The 13,352-nt window shown below is 32.6% G+C and overlaps 1 protein-coding gene across 3 annotated transcripts in view; it reads right to left on the bottom strand.

Moving 5' to 3' along the window:
- Positions 1 to 13,352, bottom strand: part of PCDH17 (protocadherin 17) — a 97,601-nt gene that overhangs the window by 52,207 nt on the left and 32,042 nt on the right. For 2 of the 3 annotated variants that reach the window (XM_025364763.1, XM_025364764.1), the window contains exons 2-3: positions 9,644 to 9,702; positions 9,337 to 9,509 (exon numbers count right to left, since the gene is read on the bottom strand). In XM_025364763.1, the coding sequence (XP_025220548.1) occupies positions 9,337 to 9,509; positions 9,644 to 9,702 (232 nt within the window). Of the gene's footprint in view, positions 1 to 9,332; positions 9,510 to 9,643; positions 9,703 to 13,352 lie in introns of all 3 variants that reach the window. The other variant, XM_025364765.1, reaches the window with a different exon arrangement.

The following is a 13,352-nucleotide window of genomic DNA, read 5'->3' as shown; positions in this document are numbered from 1 at the left end:
AATCTAAACTCTTCTTTATAAAGCCCAAATGTTGTTCCTGCAGTGACCTCACCCTGTCTTCACCACCTTACTAAACTGGACTATTGTTTAGGAAGCTACTTAAGTCACAATTCTAAAATACAACAACACATCAAGTTTTATACTACCTGATTGTTTTCTGAAGGTTTTCTCAAAGATCTGGTTGTTTTTTTTTGTTGTTATTTTTTGTTTTTCCTAGCATCCCTGGAAAAAAATTTCAAATGTTCCACATTACGGAGTCAATTTTAATAAACATATAATCATTGGACATTAAGAGATAATTAACACATACATAACGTTAAAAACTTAATTAAGGCAATAAATAATTCAATTAGTATTCCATTTAGTGAGACATTAAGTCATTTTTTTCCTTTAGAATTTCTTATCCCAAAAGCTAATTTCAAATAGAATGCTAAGCAATCCGTTATCATTATAAAAGTAGGGGTATATATCAAAACAAGTTTTTAATCATTTACTTTGTTCATTCCTCCTACCTCTTCACTACTCTGGACTTCATTTTCTCTTGCCTTGGACTACCTCCCAAGCTTCCTAATTTATTCCTCTCTCTTGACATATTTCCAGAAACATCATCTCTTTAAAATACAAGTTTGCAATGTTACCTCCTGAGCACCCCTAATGGCTCTCTATCAGGCTTTGCATCACTGGGCTTCCAGCCACCTCCCTAGTCTAGTATCTGCCATTCCTAGTCTCACACATCGCTACTCATCTGCACCTCACAGCAACTTGCCATACACTGGTTCACTTCATCTGTGCTTCTGAGTGTTTCCTGTCATCCTCCCTCGTCTGACTACTCTGCCAAGTGTGCAGAAGGGTCTGCTCAAATGTTTCTTACTCCACAAAATCTCTTTGATTCCTTAAATCTGGGCTGGGTTTTCATTCTACATGAATTTTGTGGACATATGTCTCACTGCACTGACCTCATAGTTTATATGTCAGATTCTCTTCAGATTCTCTTATGACAGTGTGCGCTCCCTGAAAACCCAGTCTGTGCCTCAGCTCATCTTTGTATTCCATGGTATAGCTGTTTATTTTAAAACAGTGAATGAATAAATGAATGAGTTAAAAGCTTTCCGGTTTCCATGATTCCTTACAACACTAAGGAAAGAATCATTGAGCAACAGGTAAGAGAAATGGAGATATTGTTCACAGACTGACAAAATATATACATCCTAGTGTTTGGTGATAATGCAGTAGTGTCAGTGGGTACATCTGAGCTTTCATTCAATATATGTTAAAGGATCAAGAATGAAGCTCTCAAAAATGACCACTTACATCTTCAGATTTCCTCCAGGTAAGGAAATAAATGGTGCTGCTACAGGTTTGATGTGCCTATTTGGAGACTTTGAAGTCTCTATTGTGTGTTATGGAAATGGCTTGGTAGGATGGAAAGAGTCCTAAAGTGGAAAACTACAAACGCGGAACTAGTATTGCCTTTGCCACTAACATGAAGACTCAATGGAAACTGTTTTCTTACTTATAAAATGGAGGCATTATACTTCAAGTTTTCTTCTCACCATAATGTTTTGTAATATGGTTTTTAAAAGAACAGAGAACTTCTAATATTGGAACATGCTCTCAAAGTGAAGTAAGAGAAAATTTCTGGGGAATGTTTTGGACCTATTAAAGCAACAAAATTATTTCCTTAAGTTCTTAATTAACTGATGCTGATAACTTGTCTGAATTTTAATAGTGTATGGGCACACTCCTAGTTTCATAAAAGTGTACTTAATAATAGTACATGATTTGTCTTAATAAAAAATAAAACAGGTAGGCACAGTGGCTCTAGCTTGTAATCCCAGCACTTTGGGAGGCTGAGGCAGAAAGATTAGTTGAAGCCAGGAGTTCAAGAGCAGCCTGGCCAATGAAACAAGACCCCGTACCTACAAATAAATTTGAAAAATTAGCCAGGTGTGGTGGTGTGTGTCTGTAGTCCTAGCGACTTTGAAGGCTGAGGTAGGAGGATCACTTGAGGCCAGGAGATCAAGGCTGCAATGAGCTGTGATTGCAATATTGCACTCCAGCATGGGCAACAGAACGAGATCCTGTTTCTAGAAAGAAATAGAATGAAATAAAAAAATAAAACAAAATATTGTCATTATAATAAAATCTAAAAAGGAAAATCCTCTGATATGTTGAGATATTTACTTGAAAAATACAATAATTATAAGGCAGGAGAGGGCTTTTAGGACTTTTGGAAACACGGTCCCAGCATTCCCTAATTTTATTCCCTAATTTTAGCAAAAGCAAGATATTATCAAAATCACATGAGTGATTTTGATAATATCACTCATGGTAAATCATACAACACTTGTTAGGAGTCTTTACAATGAGCAACAAATATGAGGATCATAAAATCTCTCTATTTTCATGATACCAGCTGCTGGATTCTAGAAGCAGATGTTTGCACATGTGAAAAATATATTGAAACTTTTAAAGTTAGGTAAACCATGGGGCAATTGCAAACTTTGGTAAGCAAAAGTAAACTGAAGCTGCATACAATTTGGGAAAAACACTTTATCCAGAAAACATAAACAGAGATGAATTTTCAAAGTCTTGAAAGACAGCACAGGAGGGTGCAAAAGTTGACACTGAGATGTTATTAGATGAATGCATTCTAGTAAAACCTTACAGGGATTGAAAATAATTGGAAGTCCTGGCAAATAGTGCAGTTTCTTACATGCCACCTATGTGAATTACAAAGCAACAGTGTCCTTAAACATTTCTAAGTATTTTTTTTCCTGGTATTAAACATTCAATAGTTTCTTCCTGTCCCCCATATGTGATAGTAATTTTCTATTTCCTTCCTAAGACAAATTTACTATTAATAAGCTTACAGCAGCATTTCTTTTAAAAATTGTTTTCAGAGACCGGCAGGTGGCCACTACAAGGAGGGACACAGTCATCACCTTCATGTTCTTGGTTAAGCGGAAGTGGTTTTGTGGCAAGCCAGGTCTCACTAACAGGTGAACAGCAGGTCTCTGTGACAATGGTCTCAGCACGGATTGAATGGTTAGGTTAAATATTAAAAACTGAAAGAGCCAGTGCCCCTAAACAAAGGCTGGAATGTAACAAAAGTCCATCAAGAGTCTTGAGTAGGCCTTTCCTGGGCCTTAGAACATAACAAGATAACAAAGGAATTCTTAACAGGACAAGTTTGATTAAACAGGTTTTATTGGGGGTCTGAAGAAACTTATCAGACCTCCACAAACAAATTTTATTCGGATGTCTAAAGGAACTTCCCAAACCTCCATGATTTAGCAGGAGACAAGATGAGGGTAATCACCCCTGGCACCCGGACCCATCTAGATTAAGTAAATTTACTGAGACTCCAGAGGAAGGTCTTTAGGACTCTGACCTTAGTTATAGATTAGAAGAAGTTAATCGCTTATGTCTTTGAACAAATGCACACTTACACATAGGCATAAGCTTTGAAGGTTTATAAGCTCTGGAAAACTTTGTGATTTTGACTTAGTCTGGTGATATTTTCTCAGCCTTTTCCCTGTACCCGGTTACGAAATAAACTCTCTTCTTTCCCAGTTCGTCTGCATCTTGCTGTTGGGCCACAAGAATAAGCGTCTCGACCCTCTCTTTGGCCTGGGAAAAGTTTGGCTGTTGTCTGTTATGGGAAAGTCTGGGAAAGGCCTCGACTCATTAATTGGAAGAGTCAGAACTGCAGTAACCATTCCACAGACTAGAACACAGAAAGAAACAGTTCTACTACTTTTTTATTTAGTGTCAGTTATAAGGAAGATTGTAAAGTAAGTGGTTTATGTTCAACACCTTATACCTCTAGCTCACTAACTTCACACAATCTGAATGTGTGTTTCTACACATTCATCCCCAGGTGGACATGAGCCTCGACTTCTATTTCCTTGCTATAGCTTTCTTAAATAGTTCCTTCATGGTAAAATACAGGTTGTGGAAAGTTTTTTAATCGGTTTCATTTCCAAACATAATTCGAAATATGATGAAATTTCAGTTGTTATATGGTGAATTAGAAAGGGAGAGTTGAGGGAGTGAAACTCAGAGCCTCCCCCACCTCCACCTCTAGGCAACTGTGAAATTACATAACAAACACTGCTCTCATTTAAACTAGCCTAAGCCTATTTTGATTAAGGTGGCCCCAAGCAAAATACAAGTACTAACTTAAAGAAACAAAAAAATATTTATTAGCTTTACTTTCTGTGATTTTCTAGAATGTTCTCTAGGAAGAAAAAAAAGTCATCCTTAAGAAAGAAATTTAGTCTTAAAACTGGAATTCACTAAAGCAAACCAAAGATATTTGATATTCCTATTACCGTCAACTTTTCATGGATTTTAAAAATTGGATTTGAATCGGGAATTTCATTATGCAATTTTTTAACTCAATGTAATTTGAGAAGACAGATTTTCTAACAGTAGAGGCAGGAGAAGGAAGCCATAGGATTAAATAGAAAACTAGAAATTACAAGGCAATTAAATAAAATGAAAAAAATGAGAAAGAATTCGAATGGCAATTCCTGGGAAGCAGAGAAGTCCTTGAATCCAGTCACAGGGGAAGGGACCAACAGCCGGTCACCCAAAAGGGTGATTTTAGAATTGGTTGGCACACAGATTGTCAACAGAATTATCATGCACAATTCTATTCCACTAGCTTCAGGCTTCAAGGAGTTGGTTTCAGTCAACTATAAAGATAGCAGAAGGCTGATCATCCTTGGAAAATTGGGAACTATCACTTAGCCATCATTAAGGAGCTCAGAGAAATTGCTGGTAAGCATTTATAAGGACTTTACATTTATTATTTGAAATCAATGGAGACTACTAAATTTTAGAAAATGCTTATTAAATCTTTTCATGAAGAAAATGTTATTGCTAACAATCAAAATAATTTACAGGGCTTCTAATGGATAGAAATTCATAGGAATAGTACTTACTTAAAGAAGCTAAAATGTGAATAATATTCCGAGGCTTAAGAAAACATTAGCTTCATAAATTCTTAAAAGAGTTGTATTATTTATAAAACTATATGTGGCTCTTCTTTACAGAACTAATACTATATTTATTTTCATTAGGTTTTGGTATAAATCAGTTTATCTTCTTCCAAAATATAAAATCAGTTAAAAAATATCAAATATATTTTTCTCAATAGTCCATGGTTTTCTTTTCCCATTTTTAAAATAAACAATAATTTATTAGGTAAAAATACATATTTACCTTTTTTATTAAGTAATATGCTATTATGGTACTATACAACTTCCAAAACATTTGGAATTTTTTAATCTACCTACCTACTGTATTTTATAAAGGACGAAGGGGGGGCATGGAGAAAATCTAATTAACTAATAGAAAACTAGGGCACAAAGATGCAATAAAATGGAAATTAGGTACATTCTTTGAATTTTTTTCCATCACACTAAAAGAAAAAATAACCTCTTTCTACTAAAGGGTTTATTAACATTACATCCTTAAAGCTGTCTTCAGCTCTAGTACAGTATATCACACCTTCAATTAGCTGCTGAATTCTTTTAAATTATCTTGCCAAAAGAGTGGGCAATACATTACCTTTGGTATGCATTTGTAATTAAACTAATGGTAACAAAAATACACAAATATCAGGAATGGAACAAATAGAAAAAATTTCACTGCACAAAAGATGAGAAACAAAGTAATATTTGAGCTAATAAAAGAAAATCTCAAAAGGCCTAAGTCATTTCCAAAGGAAAACCATTATTAACAAAGAAAGTATTGAAAATGTAAAGATTATTTTTGAAATTGATTTTCATTTCTAAATTAAAGAAATATTTCAATTTAAATATAAAACATTATTTTTCTAAAATGAGATCATTTTAGTTGGAAAATAATCTCACACAAAAATATAAAACATAATATACTACTGAATTTTAATTGAAATCTGTGTAATGCACTGCTACACATTTTTAGTAAGAGAAAATGACTGATAAACACGTCTCCTTTCATTTGGCTCTAGTTTTTTCTCGTAAGAGAAAATTTACTTTTGCTTTTTGGATAATTTTGAAACTATTAAAATTAGGGTTTAATATTTGAAATCTACATGACATAATGATTTGCATATGGCTGCCATCATCTGTCATCTATAAATAAAGTTATTTATATGTGTGCTTGACTTACTTGTGGAATTGTCTCTCATGATGTTGTTCAAATAGAATAACTAAATATATTGATCAAGACAATAGCTGCTTGCTTCTTTAACATTTTAACATTATTTCTGAGTAAACTACTCATTACATGAATAGTATAAAACATTGTTTGAAAGAGCAGGCTTTGAATATATTTTTTTAAATTTCTATACTGCCTTCACTACTTATAACTATAGAACATTAAAAAACAGTTACTTCATATCTACTGAATGTGAGAGTAACAGTATTTTCCTATCTATAAATGCCATGAAAATTAAATTGGGTGGGTAATATGTTTCAGGTACTGAGCAAAATACAGTAGTTCAATCAATGCATATGAGAGATTTTGATCTTCTCCCCCTTGGTTTGCACACATTAACTCAAGTTTTTACTTACTGTTTGATGTTTATTCAATATCTTCTTATAGCAATGAGTCAAAATGGTTATTTGAGCAAACTCTCCCATTTGGAGACAAGGTTGTGTAGAAAATAGAAAAGTTAGAGCCATATGCAAACCTAGGATTAAATTCCAACCTGCTGTTCCAGTTAATAAACTTCAAGTTAGCTTATTTTTATATGTAAGATAAAAATAAAAACTTTTTAGAGTTTGTAGGTTAAACAACCTAATGTTGAAATTATTTGCACTCTTTATGGTAAGTGGTAAGAACTCAATAGATTGCAGTCCCCTCCTCTAAATCTAGATGAACAGATACAAGCATAGATACTTGAAAGACAGACAGACTGACGGATAAAATAGTTGACATAGACAATGAAGATAGATAAAGAGATATACAGATAAGAAGTAGAGAAATATAGGAGGATAGAGGACACAGAAAGATGAGAGGAGAGAAAGCAAAGGAGGGGAATATGAAGAGGGAGAAGGGGAGAAAGAGAGAGAGTGATCGCCCATCTGTAATTAGTTACATATGATTACTTAAAGGCAGACTCTAAGTAAAATTCAGTTTTGACATTTCTGAATAATCTAAAGTTTCCTTTCATATTCAAAGCACTTAATAGATATTTATTAAATGAATGAATAAATCAAATCAATGGATCAAATATTATTTGTGAAATATTATTTTAACTAACTTTAAATATCATGCTTTAAAGTCAAAGCCAGTCTTTTACACATAATTCAAATAGATTATTTAAGTGTATCTTCTAGATTCATAATAATTTTCCTGTATTTACTAATAGGAATGTATGGAAGCTTCTTACTTTACAAGAGATATTTCTAATAGGCATTCTTACTCTTAGACTAGCAATTATTTCCTGTGCAATATTAATTAAAATTTATGCCATTTTTGGCATTCTTTTAATAATAATAGCCACCTTCCCTAGACTTCAATTTTCAATATCAAAATTGAAAAAAGAGCTTTTTAGTATAAATTGCGTTTTCATACATAATAAACAAGACTGCTTCCTTTCTCTATGAGAGAATATACACAAAATTCACTCCCATCAAATACATTTCTAAGTTAGTGGTTGGCAAGGAATTAAACAGTTAATGTGAACAGCAGTTTTTTGTTGTTGCTTTTTTTGTTGGTTTGCTCATTTTTTAAAAAGTTAACAGAGTTTCTCATAAAGATACAATAAACTGTTTACTTACTTTAGGCATTTTCATAAGTAGTAGCCAATCAATTATCTATCAATCATTTTATGTGTCATGCACATAGATGGGTCTATTTCATGCTGTGTATTTACATATCAAGTTTCAACAACCCATTATTGAAAATGTATCTCAAAGATTCATATATTTTATAAAATCACAGAGCTATAACCCATCATGACCATTTAAGTCACGTCGAGTAAACATACAAATTTTCAGAAAATGGGAATAATAAATAAGGATTCGCATTGCTTTTGTTAAAAATATTTTTAAAACAATATTGCACTATTAACACAGAAAGTTGCTATGGTAAAAGATCATGAAAAAAGTAATCAGTCTAGAAACTATTATTTTGAAAACACCTTTTTCTGAGGTCAACCTTAAAATAAATTCATCATAATTATATTTAGTCCAAAAATATTAATATATATTTAAACTGAATATATATTTTGTTTTAAATATATATGTATATATAAACATATATGTATATACTTATATATATGGTATATTAATATTTGCATTAAACATTTTAATATGACTAGAAAACTTAACACGGTATCTGTTGAGGTATATATGATAGAACAGGCTGCCCTACAGGCAAAAATTTACTTTCTATAAATAATTAATCAATAAATGACTTAGAGGTTAGGTTCACATATTTTAAAGGTAGTTTCTCATTCAAAGCAACTGAAATAATATGTGTAAATATATTTAAATTCTACTAATATTATGAAGACTATTACTATATCAACTAGTCTAGTGCACTTGTAATTGTAAAATCTAATTTATACTACAGTTCTTCTCATTTTCACAATAGGACATAAAAAACCTATTCACAGTTTTTAGTCTTACACATAAGAGTAGCTTAATTTACTTTGGATGAATCATTAGCAAACATTTTATTGTATTTAAAACAACAAAAGCATTAAAATTAATAAAAAGTGATATGAGACCAATAAATTAGAGATAAAATTTTACAAAAATATATGCATTTATTAAGACACATTGTTTTATTATCCATTTCATATCCATGAAGCCTTAGATGTAAATTAAAAGAAAGGCAAAACTCTAGTTTACCTACGACTCTTGAAAAACTATTTTGAAGCTAAAATCCAAACAAAAAATAAATCAACAAACACTGCTAAGAGCTATAAAATTCCAGTGATTTCATTTTACCTAAAAAGTGTGGAATTTACTAATTTTTATACTGTAAATTCATAAATATACATATCTAGCTAATAAACGCCATATTTTCCCTGTTAGTATAACTCCAAATAGGAAAGGGTAGGAAATGTCTATGAAATAAGAACAATCAAATGACTTTGGTCAAGTTCTTATTTTAGGATTAATGAATGATACCCAGGGCCCTCCTTTTTCATTTTTGACTATGTTATTCAATGGTTACTTTTTGTCTGGGGCAACCTCAAGTTTTGCTGTTTCTTTGCTATATTATCAATGGTCTATTCCACTGTGATAAACTGCAACTCTAGATCTAACAGGTTTATAATGACTGCTTAGGCTTTACACTTTGTAAGCATTGGAAGACTTCACTCACCTTGTTCAAGTGGTTGGCTTTTAGTTGAAGTAGTTTTCATCTTGAGTGCCTCCCTAACAGACATGTCACAGCAGGAGCCTTTGTTAGTGTCTTGGTCACTGTCAGCCTGATCACTGTCCCCGTGCCCACTGTCTCTCAGGCTGGCTCTTTCTGGGTCCTTAAACGTGGAGCTACTGAAATACATATAAAGAAAAAGAAGAGAAAGTGTTGTCTCTACTAGTTTGAATCTGAAGTGTAGTCTCTTGCAAAGCAATTTTGACACGAATGCAAATGGGGAAGCTGAGAAAAGTTATTTAATAGGCCTTACCTTTGAACAAACTGCTGCCTGCTGCCCATGTAATTGGGCTCTGCGGGAAAATTGTCTGTCTGTGAAAGAGAAGGAAAAAAATACGTATAGTTGTACACTGGACAAATCTCCTGCAGAGCAACAAGATTTCCTAGTGGAAAAATGATTAATAATTCAAAAATTCCCTTAATCTTCAGATTTGTACATTTTAATTAAATTGGAAATTGCTGACATGTAATTATGTACTCAGAACAATTAAATGATTCCGGTCCACAAATTACCTGGTAAAGTAAACAATGAGCCTGTCATAACTGGCATTCTCTTTCAGTACCAGGATGGATAACACTGTCTGTGTTGTTTCATTACTTAGATATTAAGATAGAATATTTGTGGGAGGAGTGGGAAAATGACCTAATTTCTCCATATTAAAAGTGTGAATTATTTAATAATACTCATTTTTAAACATAATTACATCATCTGCTGGGATTCTATGCCTTTCTTGATGTAATATCATTTAAAGTCATTCACTCCTCAATTAAGAGATGCAGGGACTTTCCTTCAAATTTTGCCAGTAATGGATACAAGCATATCACATATGGTTGAACTCATAGCTATAATTCATTCTCAGCTACAACCCAACTATGGAAATTATATGCAAACAATCCAGTGAAAATGGATTTCTATTTTACTTCCTAGTTATCAAAAACAAAACAAAACAAAAATAAGAGAGAAAAAATTGTTACTTAAAACGTAAAGACATTGAGAAAGCAGGCTTGCTTTTGCGGTTGTTTTTACTGCTTCCAAACTGACATGGAGGTCTGCCAAAAAGAACTGAATTCTCCTTGTATCATGGAACAGAGTCTTTTGGGAGAAAGAGACTGGATCTTTCATAGATTTCCCTATACTGTACATTCATACACATTACTTCTTCTTGCAGCTGACTTAGTGACAAAGCTTCTCCTGTTTTCTGCATCACCTCATATTATACTCTGAAGCAGCTATGGGTTCCTACAAGATCATCCAGCATACAAGTATCAGTGACATGGGGATCATACAAATAATGAAGCAGAGGGCCCAAGGTAAGACTTAATGTAGTACAATATGTGCTTTCCTTATGAATAAGGCTAATTTAAAATAAGATACTCTTTTTTTTTTTTTTATTCTTCACATATAATAATATAAAGTATTTGGCTTTGTGAGCAATTACTGAAAAAAGAAAAAGACATGTTAAGAATGATAGTTTAAAGTATTGGTAAGTAGTATAAGGTATTGATATCATTAAAGAATGATAGTTTAAAGTATTATGTGAGTTTCATTGTCAAGTTTGGGGACAGAACCCCCACCTCCCAAATTTCTTAATATATAACCTTGTTTGGTTTGCCCAAATGACCTTTATCAAAGTACATGCAAAGATGAAGTGAAGTATTGGAAGACTTCACTCACTGGCATCTCGAAGTACATGCAAAGATGAAGTGAAAAGGGTGGATTCATTGCTCACTCCTAACCATCTTTTACTAGCAGTTGGTAGCAGACACTTTCCGTTAATGTATTGTATTAATTTCTAGATTCAGTGAAGCACCTTACTTCTTGTTTCCATAATGACAAAATATCAGTTTTTAAGGATAACTTGTTTTTCTAGCAAAGTTACTAGCAGTAGTCAACACCAGTGGCAAAAATGTTTGCAAAAATATTTTGAAAAATTTTTAAACTATATTAGTCACTTCACATTTTTAACTTAATAAAAACTAGTTCGTCCTTTGAATTGATCAAACACATGTATCTAATCCACTATTACTGTCAGTTGAAAACTAAATATTAGTGTTTTAGAACACTTCAAGACAACAAAATCCAGGTTATTAAAGAGACAATAAAACATAATGTGAAATCAGAAACTCTAGTTATAAGCACTATTATAAGTAGTCTTGTGATTTTAATGGTTTTAATTAAGTGGAACCTCATAGCATGTGGATACCTATTCGTTTAGACACAAGGAAATAGTCTGGGGAAACTTTCTTTTCTCTAGATACTGTCCTGATAGGAACAGTATCTAGAAATGTTTGCATATTATTAAAGTTCTAAAAGTTTCTAATTAAATAAGAAACTTAAGCTAAGAAATGAAATCATATTTCAATTGAATGAAGAACTATTAAAATTACATGTACACACACATGTATTCATGCATGAGAATTTGATGAACTCTGGGCAATGGTACTGCTGCCAAATATTGGTCTGATGAAGATAAAAAAACAAGAGGAAGGGAGAAAAGAAGGGTGTTTGGGGGAGAACAAAAGAAAATGGAAAGTCAAAGAAAGGCCAGGTGGGGTGTCTCACACCAGTAATCACAGTACTTTGGGAGGTTGAGGCAGGAGGATCACTTGAGTTCAGGAGTTCGAGACCAGCCCTGTCAACGTATTGAGACCCCATCTCGATAAAAATAATAAGAAAATTAGCCAGGTGTGGTGGTGCCCACATGTAGTCCCAGCTGCTCAGGAGGCTGAGATGGAGAATCACTTGAGCCCAGGATGTCGAGGCTACAGTGAGCTGTAACAGTATCACTGCACTCCAGCCTGGGCAACCTATCTCAAAAACAAAAATAAACAAACAGAAATCTGAGGAACAGCAAGAGAAAAGTACAGAGAAAGAAAGTGGGAGAGAGAAACGAAAAGATACATGGAGGAGGAAGCAGGGTGAGAGGAGTGAAAAGAAATGTAGAAAAAAGAAGTTGGTTTCTAATTATAGAATTTCACAAAGTACAGTTTTAAAAGTTTGCAATTCAATCACTAGTAAAGTATCAGAAGTTTACTAATAATGTCTGAACTCAACGATTAAAGTAGATAGGAACATGAGAGATTGTGTGTGTGTATTATTATCATAATGTAATAGCCATTTGGCCTTTAACAAACATATAACTAATTCACTACATTTTCATTATCTAGACTCCAAAGGTGTTTGAAAATTCATTTAAAATAATCTGAATATCAAATAACAGTATTTACATATAAAAATGAAAAATATAGAAAAAACCATGTGTATGATGGCATCATTTAATTAGACGTATAAAAGCATTCAGACATTTTACAACACTATGCTCTAAAAATTGAGTTTTACCTTTTCCATTTATAATTCATAAATTTTAAGTCTTGGAAGGGGGTAGAATTTGAGGTCAGACATTTGTACATTTAGGGCTCAGTAAAGTAATTACATGAATATCTACAATGCTTGAAAACCTTATCTTTCATGCAAGCTAATCACTATTTTTTTCTCTTCAAACTCAACTTGAACACAGTGACTTTTATATGATAAACATATAAACATGATAATTTGTTTATCATTAAAAGTATCACATGTACCTACAATTGGTGGGTAGTTACATAAATGTTTTCAAGTAGATATTTTTAAAACTTTATGTTAATCTATTTAAAAATCTACAAAAATCAATAATAAATGAGACAAAAGTTATCTTCTTAAAAAAAAGTGATTATTTGCTCATAACAAAACCGATGTGAACTAACATACTGAATGTACCCTCTTATTTTTTTATTTTCTTTTTTTGTGTATGTTAAAGTTAATAAAAATTTAGATATTCTTTACTTTCCTTTGTGCAGAAATTAAACAAGAAAATAAACAAGTGAGCAAGCAAGCAAACACTTAAGTTGGATAAAGTTTGCAGAATATGAATTCTTTGATTATTTGTCTTTTTTCTTTACTAGCAATCAGCGAACTGTGGTAC

Source organism: Theropithecus gelada, chromosome 17 (assembly GCF_003255815.1).
Source record: "Theropithecus gelada isolate Dixy chromosome 17, Tgel_1.0, whole genome shotgun sequence".
NCBI lineage: Eukaryota > Metazoa > Chordata > Mammalia > Primates > Cercopithecidae > Theropithecus > Theropithecus gelada.
The sequence above is the reverse complement of the archived record's forward strand: the minus strand, read 5'-3'. Positions and strand labels throughout refer to the sequence as shown.